This window comes from Phocoena sinus, chromosome 12, assembly GCF_008692025.1.
Source record: "Phocoena sinus isolate mPhoSin1 chromosome 12, mPhoSin1.pri, whole genome shotgun sequence".
Classification (NCBI taxonomy): domain Eukaryota; kingdom Metazoa; phylum Chordata; class Mammalia; order Artiodactyla; family Phocoenidae; genus Phocoena; species Phocoena sinus.
The window spans coordinates 50325442-50338671 of record NC_045774.1 but is presented as its reverse complement, the minus strand read 5'-3'; the positions used below and the strand labels follow the sequence as shown (position 1 = coordinate 50338671).

The window sequence follows — 13230 nt, the reverse complement described above, 5'->3', positions numbered from 1 at the left end:
ATGTTGTCCCAGAGGTCTGTGAGACTGTCCTCAGTTCTTTTCGTTCTTTTTTCTTTATTCTGCTCTGCAGTAGTTATTTCCACTATTTTATCTTCCAGGTCATTTATCCGTTCTTCTGCCTCAGTTATTCTGCTATTGATCCCATCTAGAGTATTTTTAATTTCATTTATTGTGGTGTTCATCGTTGCTTGTTTCATCTTTAGTTCTTCTAGGTCCTTGTTAAATGTTTCTTGTATTTTGTCCATTCTATTTCCAAGATTTTGGGTCATCTTTACTATCATTATTCTGAATTCTTTTTCAGGTAGACTGCCTCTTTCCTCTTCATTTGTTAGGTCTGGTGGGTTTTTATCTTGCTCCTTCATCTGCTCTGTTTTTCTGTCTTCTCATTTTGCTAATCTTACTGTGTTTGGGGTCTCCTTTTTGCAGTCTGCAGGTTCATAGTTCCCATTGTTTTTGGTGTCTGTCCCCAGTGGGTACGGTTGGTTCAGTGGGTTGTGTAGGCCTCCTGGTGGAGAGGACTAGTGCCTGTGTTCTGGTGGATGAGGCTGGATCTTGTCTTTCTGGTGGGCAGGTCCACGTCTCGTGGTGTGTTTTGGGGTGTCTATGGACTTATTATGATTTTAGGCAGCCTCTCTGCTAATAGGTGGGGTTGTATTCCTGTGTTGCTAGTTGTTTGGCATAGGGTGTCCAGCACTGTAGCTTGCTGGTCATTGAGTAAAGCTGGGTGCTGGTGTTGAGATGGAGATCTCTGGGAGATTTTCACCGTTTGATATTGTGTGGTGCTGGGAGGTCTCTTGTGGACCAGTGTCCTGAAGTTGGCTCTCCCACCTCAGAGGCACAGCACTGACTCCTGGCTGCAGCACCAAGAGCCTTTCATCCACACGGCTCAGAATAAAAGGGATAAAAAGTAGAAAGAAAGAATTAGAAGGAGAAAGGAAGGAAGGAAGGAAGAAAGAAAGAAAAAGAAAGAAAGGGAAAGAAAGAAAGAAAGGAGGTAGGGAGGGAGGGAGGAAGGAAGAAAGGAGGGAAGGAAGGAAAAAAGGAAAGAAAGAAGATAAACTAAAATAAAATAAAATATAATATAATAAAGTTATTAAAATAAAAATTAATTATAAGAAAAAAGTTTTTAAAAAAAGCAAAACGGACGGATAGAACCCTAGGACAAATGGTGGAAGCAAAGCTATACAGACAAAATCTCACACAGATGCATACACATACACACTCACAAAAAGTGGAAAAGGGGAAAAAAATCATAAACCTTGCTCTCAAAGTCCACCTCCTCAATTTGGGATGATTCGTTGTCTATTCATGTATTCCACAGGTACAGGGTACATCAAGTTGATTGTGGAGCTTTAATCCGCTGCTTCTGAGGCTGCTGGGAGAGATTTCCCTTTCTCTTCTTCTTTGTTCTCACAGCTCCCAGGGGCTCAGCTTGGATTTGGCCCCGCCTCTGCGTGTAGGTCCCCGGAGGGCATCTGTTGTTCGCTCAGACAGGACGGGGTTAAAGGAGCAGCTGCTTCGGGGGCTCTGGATCACTCAGGCCGCGGGGCGGGGGGCGGGGGGGGGGTGGCGAGGCACTGAGTGCGGGATGAGCCTGCGCGGCAGAGGCCTGCGGGACTTTGCACCCGCCTGAGGCACGCCGTGCGTTCTCCCGGGGGAGTTGCCCCTGGATCCCGGGACCCTAGCAGGGGCGGGCTGCACAGGCTCCCCGGAAGGGGGGTGTGGATAGTGACCTGTGCTCCCACACAGGCTTCTTGGTGGCGGCAGCAGCAGCCTTAGCATCTCATGCCCCTCTCTGGGGTCCGCGCTTTTATCCTCGGCTCGCGCCTGTCTCTGGAGCTCCTTTAAGCAGCGCTCTTAATCCCATCTCCTCTCGCACCAGGAAACAAAGAGGGAAGAAAAAGTCTCTTGCCTCTTCAGCAGGTCCAGACTTTTCCCCGGACTCCCTCCTGGCTAGCCGTGGTGCACTAACCCCCTGAAGGCTGGGTTCACGCCGCCAACCCCAGTCCTCTCCCTGCGCCCCGACTGAAGCCCGAGCCTCCTATAATATGTTTTTAAAGAATATTTAATGTCATGGGTAGATTGTCATATTAAAAATCTTAAATAGGATATAAAGCTGTATATAGGAAATTTCCAGTTACGGTGATACATACTAGGTCATTTGGACCAACCTTTTTGTAGAGGAAAATACAAAAAACTGGACAGAAAATTAAAAAGAAAGGGAGGGAGGGAGGAAGAAAGGAAGAAAAGAAAGTACACAAAGGCATTGTAGAGTTAACAAGGTGATGTAAAATCACCAATTCAAAAATCTGTGTGCAGACTTAAATCCAAAGAAGTTGAGCTCTAGAGAGGTTAGTTTCAGGTCCCTTCCTTCTTAGGGCATTTCTGATTCCAGAAGAGTCTGTTGAGAGGCTAAATAATACTTTTGAAAGCCATGTTTATGGGGCTAAGGAAATTAGAGTCCACGGCCTGCCAAGAGTAGGAACTGTGGTATATCTTCTGTGCTCTGAATGCTTTGTAATGGTGAACAAGAAAAAAAACAACCCAGATTACAGCTCTGCTCTAGGTTATCAGAGTAATCCAGAAAATCTTAGTCCCCGAAATTGGATTAAAGTGATCCTGGATGGCTAATGTTCCCAAGGACCTCAAATTATTTCTATATACATCTCTTCTACATAGTGAGAAACTTTCAGTCAAAGATAAACAGGGAGAAGGAGATAAAGTACTATGAAAAGAGATAGCATACATAACAGACTATATAAACACTCTCATAAGTTATCTCCAGCTAGGTACTGGCTCTGGAAGAGGGAGACTAAAATAATTATGCTTGCTAAAATCAAGGAGACAGAAGATAGGAACAAAATTTTCAGTAGAGCATTAGAAACCATAAAATGGCAGAGCAGATTTGAGAAAGAACCAAATAAAAATTGTAGAACTAAGAAATACAGTAAGTGAAATTTAGAACTTAATGGTGGATCTAATAGCAGATTAGTAGAGATAATTAGTGAACTAGATGCTGAAACTGTCCAGATCAATGAAGAGACAAAACAATAGTAAATTTAGAAAAGAGAGTAAGAGGCAGAAGTTAGAGTGAGGTCAAATATATCTGTGATTGGAGTTCCAAAAGGAAAAGAGAAAGAATAGGACAGAAACAATATTTGAAGAGATAATGGCTGGGAATTTTAAAAAATTGATTTTAAAAAAAATCAGACCACAGATTCAAGAAGATAAAACCAAAGTAGGAAAAATAAAAAGAAATAATAAGACAAGAATAAAATCCTAAAAGCTGCTGGGGGGCGGGGGAAGGGTATGTTCAAAAGGACAGCAATTAAAGTAACAGTGGACTTCTCAACTGAAAATACTGAATCTGGAAGAAAATGGATATAATTAAGGCAGTAAAAGAAAATAACTACCAATCTAGAGTCCAATGCCTGGGGGAAATATCCTTCAGAAATAAAGGTAAAGTGAAGACATTTTAAGACTGACAAAATCTGAGATAGTTTGTTACTAGGAGATACATTCTAAGGAAACACGGAAGGACATTTTTCAGACAGAAGGAAAGGTGTCTTAGATGGAAGGTCAGAGATGCAGGAAGGAATGAAGAACAAGGAAGATGGTAAATATATGGGTAAATCTAAATGAATATTGTATAAAACAGCAATAATAATGTTTTATTTATGTATTTAAATATATATAGGATTAAAATTAATGAGAACAGAAGCTCATAAATTAGGAACTGGTAAATATAGTTTAACTGTTCTAAGATCTTTGCTTTATGTTGGAAATGGGTAAAGTACCAGTCAATACTGGATTTTAATGGGCAAGAATTTAATAGGTTTTTCAAGGAACTGGAAAAGTGATTCTAAAATTTATATAAAAAGGAAAGGTCCAAGAGTAGCCAAGCTATTCTGAAGAAGAATAAGGTGAGGTCTTACTGTATTGATGCTATCAAAATTAACAGGATAGGGCTTCCCTGGTGGCGCAGTGATTGAGAGTCCGCCTGCCGATGCAGGGGACACAGGTTCGTGCCCCGGTCCGGGAAGATCCCACATGCCGCAGAGCGGCTGGGCCCATGAGCCATGGCCATTGAGCCTGCGCGTCCAGAGCCTGTGCTCTGCAACGGGAGAGGCCACAACAGTGAGAGGCCCACATACCGCAAAAAAATAAATAAAAATTAAAATAAAAATTAACATGGTATTTGTATGGATAGACACCCGAATAAAGGAATAGGATATAGTCAGACACACTTATGTGGAAACTCAATATAAAACAAGGATGCCACTGCAGAACATTGGAGAAAAGTCAGACTTCAGTAAACAGTTTTGGGGAAATTGTTTATCTGTGTGAGAAAAAAAAACAGAAAGAAATTGATCCCTACCATACAGAAAAATCAATTCCAGATGGATTAAAGACTTAAATGTAAACGTTGGAATTTTTAAGAGCAAATACGGAACAATATCCTTATGACCTTGGAGTTTAGGGAGATTTTTTAGGCAAGATGCTAAAAGTAACAAAGCAGTAGAAAAGTGGGCAAAGTTATGAAGAGGCATTTTGCAGGATAAAAGGAATCACAAATGGTCATACATTTATAGAAAACTTGATCAATCTCATTAGTAACCAGGGAAATGCCAGTTAAAAGCACAAGATATCTGTCTATTCACCTATTCACATTTTACCTTATAAAATAACATAGAAATTCCTATGCTAGCTAAATCTTGTAGATCAGTGACTTTTAACCATTTTTTAAATGTTTTTATTGAAGTATAATTTACATCTAGTGAAATACACAGGTCTTAAATGTACAGTTCAGTGATTATTGATAAATGAATATGCTCATGTAATCCATAGTCCTACCAAATAACAGAACTTTTTTTTAATAAATTCATTTATTTATTTATTTTTGGCTGCATTGGGTCTTCATTGCTGTGTGCGGGCATTTGCTAGTTGCGGCGAGTGGGGGCCACTTTTCGTTGCAGTGTGCAGGCTTCTCATTGTGGTGGCCTCTCCTGTTAACGGAGCATGGGCTCCAGGCACGCAGGCTTCAGTAGTTGTGGCATGTGGGCTTAGTTGTGGCACACAGGCTGTAGAGTGCAGGCTCAGTAGTTGTGGCGCATGGGCCCAGTTGCTCCATGGCATATGGGATCTTCCTGGACCAGGGCTTGAACCTGTGTCCCCTGCATTGGCAGGCAGATTCCCAACCACTGTGCCACCAGGGAAGTCCAACAGAACATTTTTATCACCCCAGAAATTTTCTTATATCTCTGCCAAGTTATTCCCTGTTCTATACCCACCTCCCAACAACACAACTACTATTCTGATTTATTTTACTTCAGATTAAGTTTGCCTGTCCTAGAACTTCATATAAATTGGATCATAGAAAATGTACTTTTTTGTGTCTGGTTCTTTGGTTTAACATAAAGTTTTTTGGATTAATCCATGTTGCTCTATGTATCAGTAGTTCATTCCTTTTATTGCTGTATAGAATTTCATTATATAGATATGCCACAAGTTGGTTATCCATTTTTCTGTTGATGGACATTTGGCTTGTTTGGAGATATTATGAATAAAGTTTGGAGATATTATGAATAAAGCTGCTATGGACAGTTTGGAGATATTATGAATAAAGCTGCTATGGACATTCTTGTACAAATTATTTTGTGACCATATGTTTTAATTTCTCTTGGATAAATAGTAGTAGAATTGCTGAACCACAAGGTAGCATGGTAGTGCTGAACCACAAGGTAGTATGTTTATAAGAAACTGTGAAACTGTTTTCCAAAATATTTTCTTCTAAAAGCTTTTTGTTTTCATTTTTTTCCTGTGATCCATCTGGAATTAATTTTTGTATGGTGAGAGGAAATATTCAAGGTTAAATTTTTTCCATGTGGATGCCCAGTTGTTCCAGCACCACTTGTTAAAAGATTTCTTTTCTCCTGTTGAATTCATTGGGCACCTTTGTCAACAATCAATTGGCAAAGATAGATAAAGTCTGTTTCTGGGACTCTGTATTATCTTTTGGTCTATTCTTACACTAACACCATGTAGCTTTATAATAAGTCTTGAAATCAAGTAGTGTGAATCTTCCAGCTTTGTTCTTTTTGTTGTTATTATAGATCCTTTGCACTTCTATATAAATTTTATAACCAGTGTAACATTTTCTAAAAAATAAGTCTGCTGAGATTTTGATCGGGATATTGTTAAATCTATAGATCATTTGGGGAAAAATTGATAACTCGAAAATATTGAATCTTCTGATCCATGAACATAGTATATTTCTCTATTATTTCAGTCTTCTTTACTTTCTCTTCATAATGGTTTGTAGTTTCTATGAGAGATCTTGCACATCTTTTGTTAAATTTATCTCTAAGAACTTTGTATTCTTAATGTTATTATGAGCAATATTGGACTTTTGTTTCATTTTTCTATTACTAGCATATAAAAATGTAATTGATTTTTATGTGACTTTGTATCCTGCAGCTTGCTAAATTTATTCTAGTAGTTTTCATATTTTCAAAGGATTTTCTTTATACACAATCATGTCATCTGTGAATAAAGACAGCTTTATTTCTCCTTTTCCAAATTTTTTGGCTTTTATTTCTTTTTCATACTTTATTGCTCTGGCTATTACAGCTAGTATAGTGTTAATTAGGAGTAGTAAGGACTGACATCTTTGTTTTGTTTCTGATCTTTGGGAGAAAGATGCCAGTCTTTCACTAGGATATTACCTCTAGGTTTTTCATAGTTGTTCCTTATCAAGGTGTGGAAATTACTTTCTATTCTTAGTTTGCTAAAAGCTTTTATTGTGAATGGGTATCAAATTTTGTGAATTGCTTTTTCTACATCTAGTGAAAGGGTCATATGATTTTTTTCACTCCTTCTGTTAACATGGTAAGTTACACCGTTTGATTTTCAAATGTTAACCAACATTGCATTCCTGGTATAGACCCCAATCAATCTTAAAATAGTATTCTTTTTTTACATCACTTGATTCAGTTTGCTAATATTTTGCTTAACTATTTTTGTGCCTTTGTCCATGAGGAATGTTGGTTTGTAATTTTCTTATAATGTCTGGTTTTGGTGTTATGGTTTTGTTGGCCTCATAAAATTAGTTGGGAAGATTCCTTCTTCTATTTTCTGGAAGACCTTGTATAAGAGTAGTATTATTTCCTCCATAAATGTTTGATAGAATTCAAATTTGATAGATGCTATCTGGGACTGGAGTTTTCTTTAAATGTAAAGTGTTTTTGAATAATGAATTCAATTTATTTGTAACAGAGATTGGGCTACTCAGATTTTTGTTTCTTCTTGTGTCTTTAGAGAAGTCCCTCTTTCATTCCTGATATTACTAAGTTGTATTTTTGCTCCTTTTAAAATTATCACTCTACCTATCACTTTATCAACTTTATTGATTTTTTCAAAAGAAATTTTTTTTAAGTTCTATTTCATTGATTTCCACTTCATTTTTATTATTTCCTTCCTTCTATTTATGTAGGGTTTAATTTGCTATTTTTTCCCTACCTTTGTATGTTAGAAACTTAGATTATTGAATTTAAAACTTTTATTATTTCTTTTTAAATGTTATACCTTGTGATTAAAACTATCAAGTTCCCTGTAAACATTGCTTTACTTGCATCCCACAGATTTTGATATTTTATATTTTCATTATCTTTCAGCTAAAAATATTTTTTAAGTTCTCTAGTGGTTTCTTCTTATATTCTATTGACTTCTCTTCTTGTACTTTTTCCCTTCTCCTTCTCCTTTTTAGCACCTGCTCTACAGGTTAAAATATGTGTTCTTAACGTACCACAGTCTGCCATGAATTAGTATTTAAACATTCACATGTAATATTAGATCCTTACCACAGTATGCTTCTACTTATCTCCCTTTGTGCTACAGTTTTCATATATTTTATTTCTACATATGTTATATAACTCACAATACATTGTTTTTGTTTCTGCTTTAAATGATCAGTTTTCCTTTAAAGAAAATTAAGAAACAAGGAGATATTTATCCACATTTTTACCATTCCCAGTGCTTTTTATTTCTTTATGTAGAATCAATTTTTCATCTAGTGTCATTTCCTTTAGTCTGAAGTACTTCTTTTAAAAGTATGCTGGGAATTCTCTTAGCATGATTTTGTCTGGAAAAGGCTTTATTTCACCATCATTGGTGAAGGATAGTTTCACTGGATATAGAATTCTAGTTGATGCTTTTTTTCTTTTAGCACATTAAAGCTGTTCTCTCAATTGTCCTCTGGATTTCATAGTTTCTAATGAGAATTGTTATCTTCATTCCTCTGTGCATAATGTGTTATTTCTCAGGCTGCTTTTTTTTCCTTTTATCACTGGTTTTCCACCATTTGATAATGTGCCCAAATGGGGTTTTCTTTGTATTTATTCTGCTTGGGTTATTTTTTGTTTGTTTGCTTTAGATTCTTGAATATGTTAGTTAATATTTTTCATCAAAATTGGAACATTTTTAGCCATTATCCTTCAAATAATTATCCTTGTCTGACTTCTCTCTCCTCTCATTCTATAACTCCAATTGAATGTTAGACCACAGGTCACCAAGACTCTATTTATTGGTTGTTTCAGGTTTTTGTTTTTTAATAGACTATATTTTAGAGCAGTTTTAAGTTAATAAAAGATAGTTCTCTGTATGTTTTATTCCTCTGATAGTTACTTTGCTATGTTATAGTTAGAGGGGGGGTAAATCAGTGACTGGTTTGGTCACCTTGTGAATAACACCTTTATTTATTTAATACACGTTTCACTGATGATGTTTTCCATAGTAAGAAATACTATATAAAGATACATAGAAGATTTTGTTCCATTGATCTAATATCTTTTTTTACACATTTTATTTGTTTTTTAAAAGTATTTTATTTTCTTGTTTTTTGTTCATAAGCACCTAAAGTATGTACATGTATGTGCGTGTTTCTTATGACAGATTTATATTATACTTTGAATTCTTAGAAATTGTATTACTCTTGAGCCATTGGCATCACTTGCCAAACTTAGGTTTTGTTTTTTTCCTTTCCAGGCCCAGCTTCAAAGGGAAAAAGAACAGGATCATATGAAGCTGCAAGCAAAACTTGAAAAGCTTGATGTCTTAGAAAAAGAATGTTTTAAACTTACAACAACTCAGAAAACTGCTGAGGTAAGCTTCTACTTGTTTCTTTGAAGTGGTGATGCCAGGAATAAATCTTTAGTGTTAAGCATAATTACACTGTATGTGAATATGCAGTAAAATTAGATTCGTAAAACTTCATTAACAACTTTTAGTAATCCAGATATGAATTCCTGCCTATAGAGATGAAAAGTTAATATATTCTATCACAGCATGAATGAGCTTGCCTTTTGATGTGAAATTGTAGTTTTGGTTTCTTCTGCAATGGCAGAACATTTTCATTTGTTAAGTAATTTACCTAAAGGATATTGAAAAGATTGCCTTTCACCACTTACAATTAAGTTAAGCCTATTCTAGATCCTGTCCTGAAATACCCTCTCCTTTTCCACCCAAATCCTATCCATTTCATAGGACTTTCTCCCAGTCCTGCTTCCTCTGTGAAGCCTTCCTTGAGTTTTCCAACACTCAGGAAGCTCACCCTTTGAAATAGTACTGTCTTCCTATTCTACACTACACCATGGATATAAGATGAAATACTTATGTGTATAAGGTTATACAATATATACATGGTATGAGTCAAATCATATCATTTCATGTATATTACTGTTGTTTCCCTAAGTACAGCATAAATAGACGTTTGTTGTAATTTGTCTATATTTTGAATGAAACATTGAGACCCAAGACTATAATTGTTTGATGTTCTAGACCTTTAAAACCTCCCAATTTTTCATTATTATGATTTTGTTGATGAAAGTTAAAAGAGCCTATGCATATACATTCTTTGCTTTTCCTTTTTTCTTCTTGTATATAATAGCAGGTAAAGAAGCATAGGAAGAAAGCCAAGAAAAATTTAGCATCTTTTGCCATTCCTTTTTCTTACTTTCTGCTTTAATTTACCAAACTATCAAGAATCAATACCCTAAGGACTCTATTTGGAAAAGGAATATAAGATATTTGGCTTTAGTTTTTGTATAATAATCCTAGATTTTTTATTCTTTTGCAGGGCAAGATTAAGCATTTAGAGGAAAAACTAAAGGAAGAAGAACATCAGCGTAAGCTCTTTCAAGACAAAGCTTCTCAGGTAAATAGAGCACTATATCATCTATCACATTAAAATCATGTACGTTTTATTGTACTTTATTAACTGAAGCCTGTATTCTAGACTCTAATTTCTGCTTCCTAGCTTGTTACTTTTTGTCTTATTTTGCTATAATACTGAAGTTCTCAATAAGTCAGCCAGTATATTTATATACTTGGATGTATTGCCAAGAGATCTTTTGGTCTTTTGAAATTCTGACAAACATATATATATTCTCAGTTGAAACAATTCCTGCTATAGATTGTTTTCAGTTTGAGATATATAAAATAATTCATTCTCTTAAAAACAGAAAATGATTGTAATTACCAGTAGACCTGGTAACTTTTTCACACAAAAAATAGTGTTTGAGGTTTTCTTTTCTTCCTCAAAAAACATTTTGTCTTTATAAATTGAGATCTGATCCTCATTATAATGTTTTTGAAGAAGAAGGAACTTGTTAAAAATCAATTTAATACATTTTTTTTCAATATTGTAGCTTCAAACTGGACTTGAAATCAGTAGAATTTTGATGTCTTCCATATCAAATCCAAAGCGCTCCAAGGAAAAGAAGAAATCTTCAAAGGTATACAAACACTTTATTCTTATCTTGCTAATACTTATTTCTTGCTAATACTTATTTCTTCACCCTTTTAATATTTATACATATCCATTTCCAAAAAAATTTGAAAAGATTTATAATACAAGACAATGCTTTGAAATGGGCATAAAAACATGAGTTTTGGGGTGTGAGGACAGAAAATTCCATAAACCTAGGTTAAAGAAAGTAACAGCAGTTGAGTGCAAAACCTAGCTCTGAGTTTTCTTAACAGCCAAAGCAAAAAGGAGCATATAATAGGCAGTACATCTATCTTTGTGAAATAACAATAAGCCTTCCAGTTTTTCTAGAAAGACAAACATTTTCCTAGTACTAAACTGTTAGAGAAATGTACTTTGGATACTTTACGAAAGAGGCAGTAAACAACACAATAGATACTGACAAGCACAATAGATCCTGGAAGCAATTTTATATAATATATGCACAATAAAAAGACAAAGATACAGTATTAAATTATATTGTATTATAAATTATAGTCATTTCTCTAGGTAAATTATTTATTTTTTTCTGTGCTCATAGCCTTTGGATTTGCCTAAAAATAAAGATTGGGGAAGTACTTTATAGATTTACCAATAATATTTTGTTTAGATGAGTTGATGTTTGGGGTTTATTATATTAAACTTTCTTATTTATAATGGTAAGAAAGAAGATGTTAATCCCTTTTAATCTCATGATTCTGAAATTATAGTTTTGATGACCATCATTACTGTTTACTCAATATGCATGTAGTGTTTGTGTGTGTTCTTTGCTGTGGGAACCAAGCATGCTATTTGCAAGTTCTGGCCACTGCCATAGGCTCACCCTATGGATACGATAATGGAGGAAACGTTATACTTAACTTTAGCTAGTCATTTATTCCATAAATAAGAGTTACTATTTAATAGTTTGGCTGCATTTTTCACAGATTTTTTCTTTCAAAGAATTTGCAAAATACGGTAATGAAAAACATTTTCCCAATGCAATTTATGTTGATTTTTTAGCTTATTTCCTTCCTCAAGTATGTTTTCTTTCTTGTCTCTACAGGAAGATTAGAAGCTGCAAAGCCAAATAGAAAATCACTATAAGTAATTTGCAAGTGGAAAAATTATTGACTTAATTTTGTATTTGTGTTTTATGGCATCCTTTGATGAATTAGTGGAAAAAAAATTTTAATAAGGTACAGGGAGAAACAAGGTAAAAGAAATGAAGGAAAGAAAAGGTAGCTGCTGGAAGAAAAGAAAAAGTAATTAACAGCAAAATCACTTTTAAAAAGTAGTTAGTTCAAGTCCCAAGTTCATAGGATCTGCCTGTAATAATGCCTCCCTTTAAAGATGGCAGGGACACTTAGTTGCTTGCTGAAGGTAGGATCTGATTTTGAGACCTCTATGAGAGTCCTGCTTGTCTCACTGACACTCCATATCCTGAATGTAGTTCATTCAATTCATACATCTTGATTTACATAGACTAGTACCTTTAGGTAGTAAAAAGATAACACAGGAATTTACAGAGAGGCAGATAAATATACAAATATAAGACAGAGTATAATAAAAACTTAATGGAGGTATAAACAAAGTATTGTGGTGCTGTATAGATAAAGAATATGTGAAGGGGTCATGCAAGAAGCAGCATTAAAGGCAGCCTTGGAAAATTAGTAAGTATTGATAGAGATGAGGAGAAGTGTTTTACAGTCTGAGAGTATAGTTGGTTTTTCCACGAAACGATAAGAAATTGTCCAGTACTGGGTGTGAGATGGTGTCATATGAGACTGAAATTGAAAATATAGCTTGAGGTGAGATTATGACTGATCTTCAATGCCATGTTAAGAATTTGAACTTTTATTCCTATAAGTCATTGGGAACCATTGAAGGCTTGTAGGCAAATGATTAGAGCTATACTTCTAGATGGTAAGCGACAACAGTATAAGGTGAGCTTGGAAGTAAAGAATCAGGCTGTTTGAATGTGGTAAGCAAGATGATGGAAGCCTTTCCTGTGATGTTTTCATTATTCTCTTAAAAGGTTAGACTGTAATCAATCAGAGATCTCATCCAATATAGTAACTAAAAGAATTAAATTTCTTTTACTCTTAATTATAACTGCTTGAAATAGCCTTAGACCAGACCATTGTTTTCCATTACTTGAAATTACCATTCCTGAAGTACAGAGGTTGAATGATTGTCCAGGTTCACCAAGCAACTCTGAGTGAATAAGAACTGACTCACAAACTTGTGATTTCTCTACCTCTAAGCCATTTTACTTCTTTAATTTTCAGGGAAAAAAATTGAATGTTTATAATAGTTAAGATATCTAAATTTTCATTTAGAGTTGGGAATATTTTGTTTTCATCATGGAATATGCTCAGTTTATTGATTATTCTCTTGGTGAAGTGTTAACTAGAGTGACCAATTCACCCCAGTTTGCCTGTGACTTT

General features: G+C 35.2%; 1 protein-coding gene across 5 annotated transcripts in view; it reads left to right on the top strand.

Moving 5' to 3' along the window:
- The window catches only part of CEP57L1 (centrosomal protein 57 like 1), a 107745-nt gene that overhangs the window by 41233 nt on the left and 53282 nt on the right, over window positions 1–13230 (top strand). For all 5 annotated transcript variants that reach the window (XM_032651598.1, XM_032651601.1, XM_032651600.1 and 2 more), the window contains 3 exons: window positions 9043–9159; window positions 10133–10210; window positions 10704–10790. In XM_032651598.1, the coding sequence (XP_032507489.1) occupies window positions 9043–9159; window positions 10133–10210; window positions 10704–10790 (282 nt within the window). The remainder of the gene's footprint in view (window positions 1–9042; window positions 9160–10132; window positions 10211–10703; window positions 10791–13230) is intronic.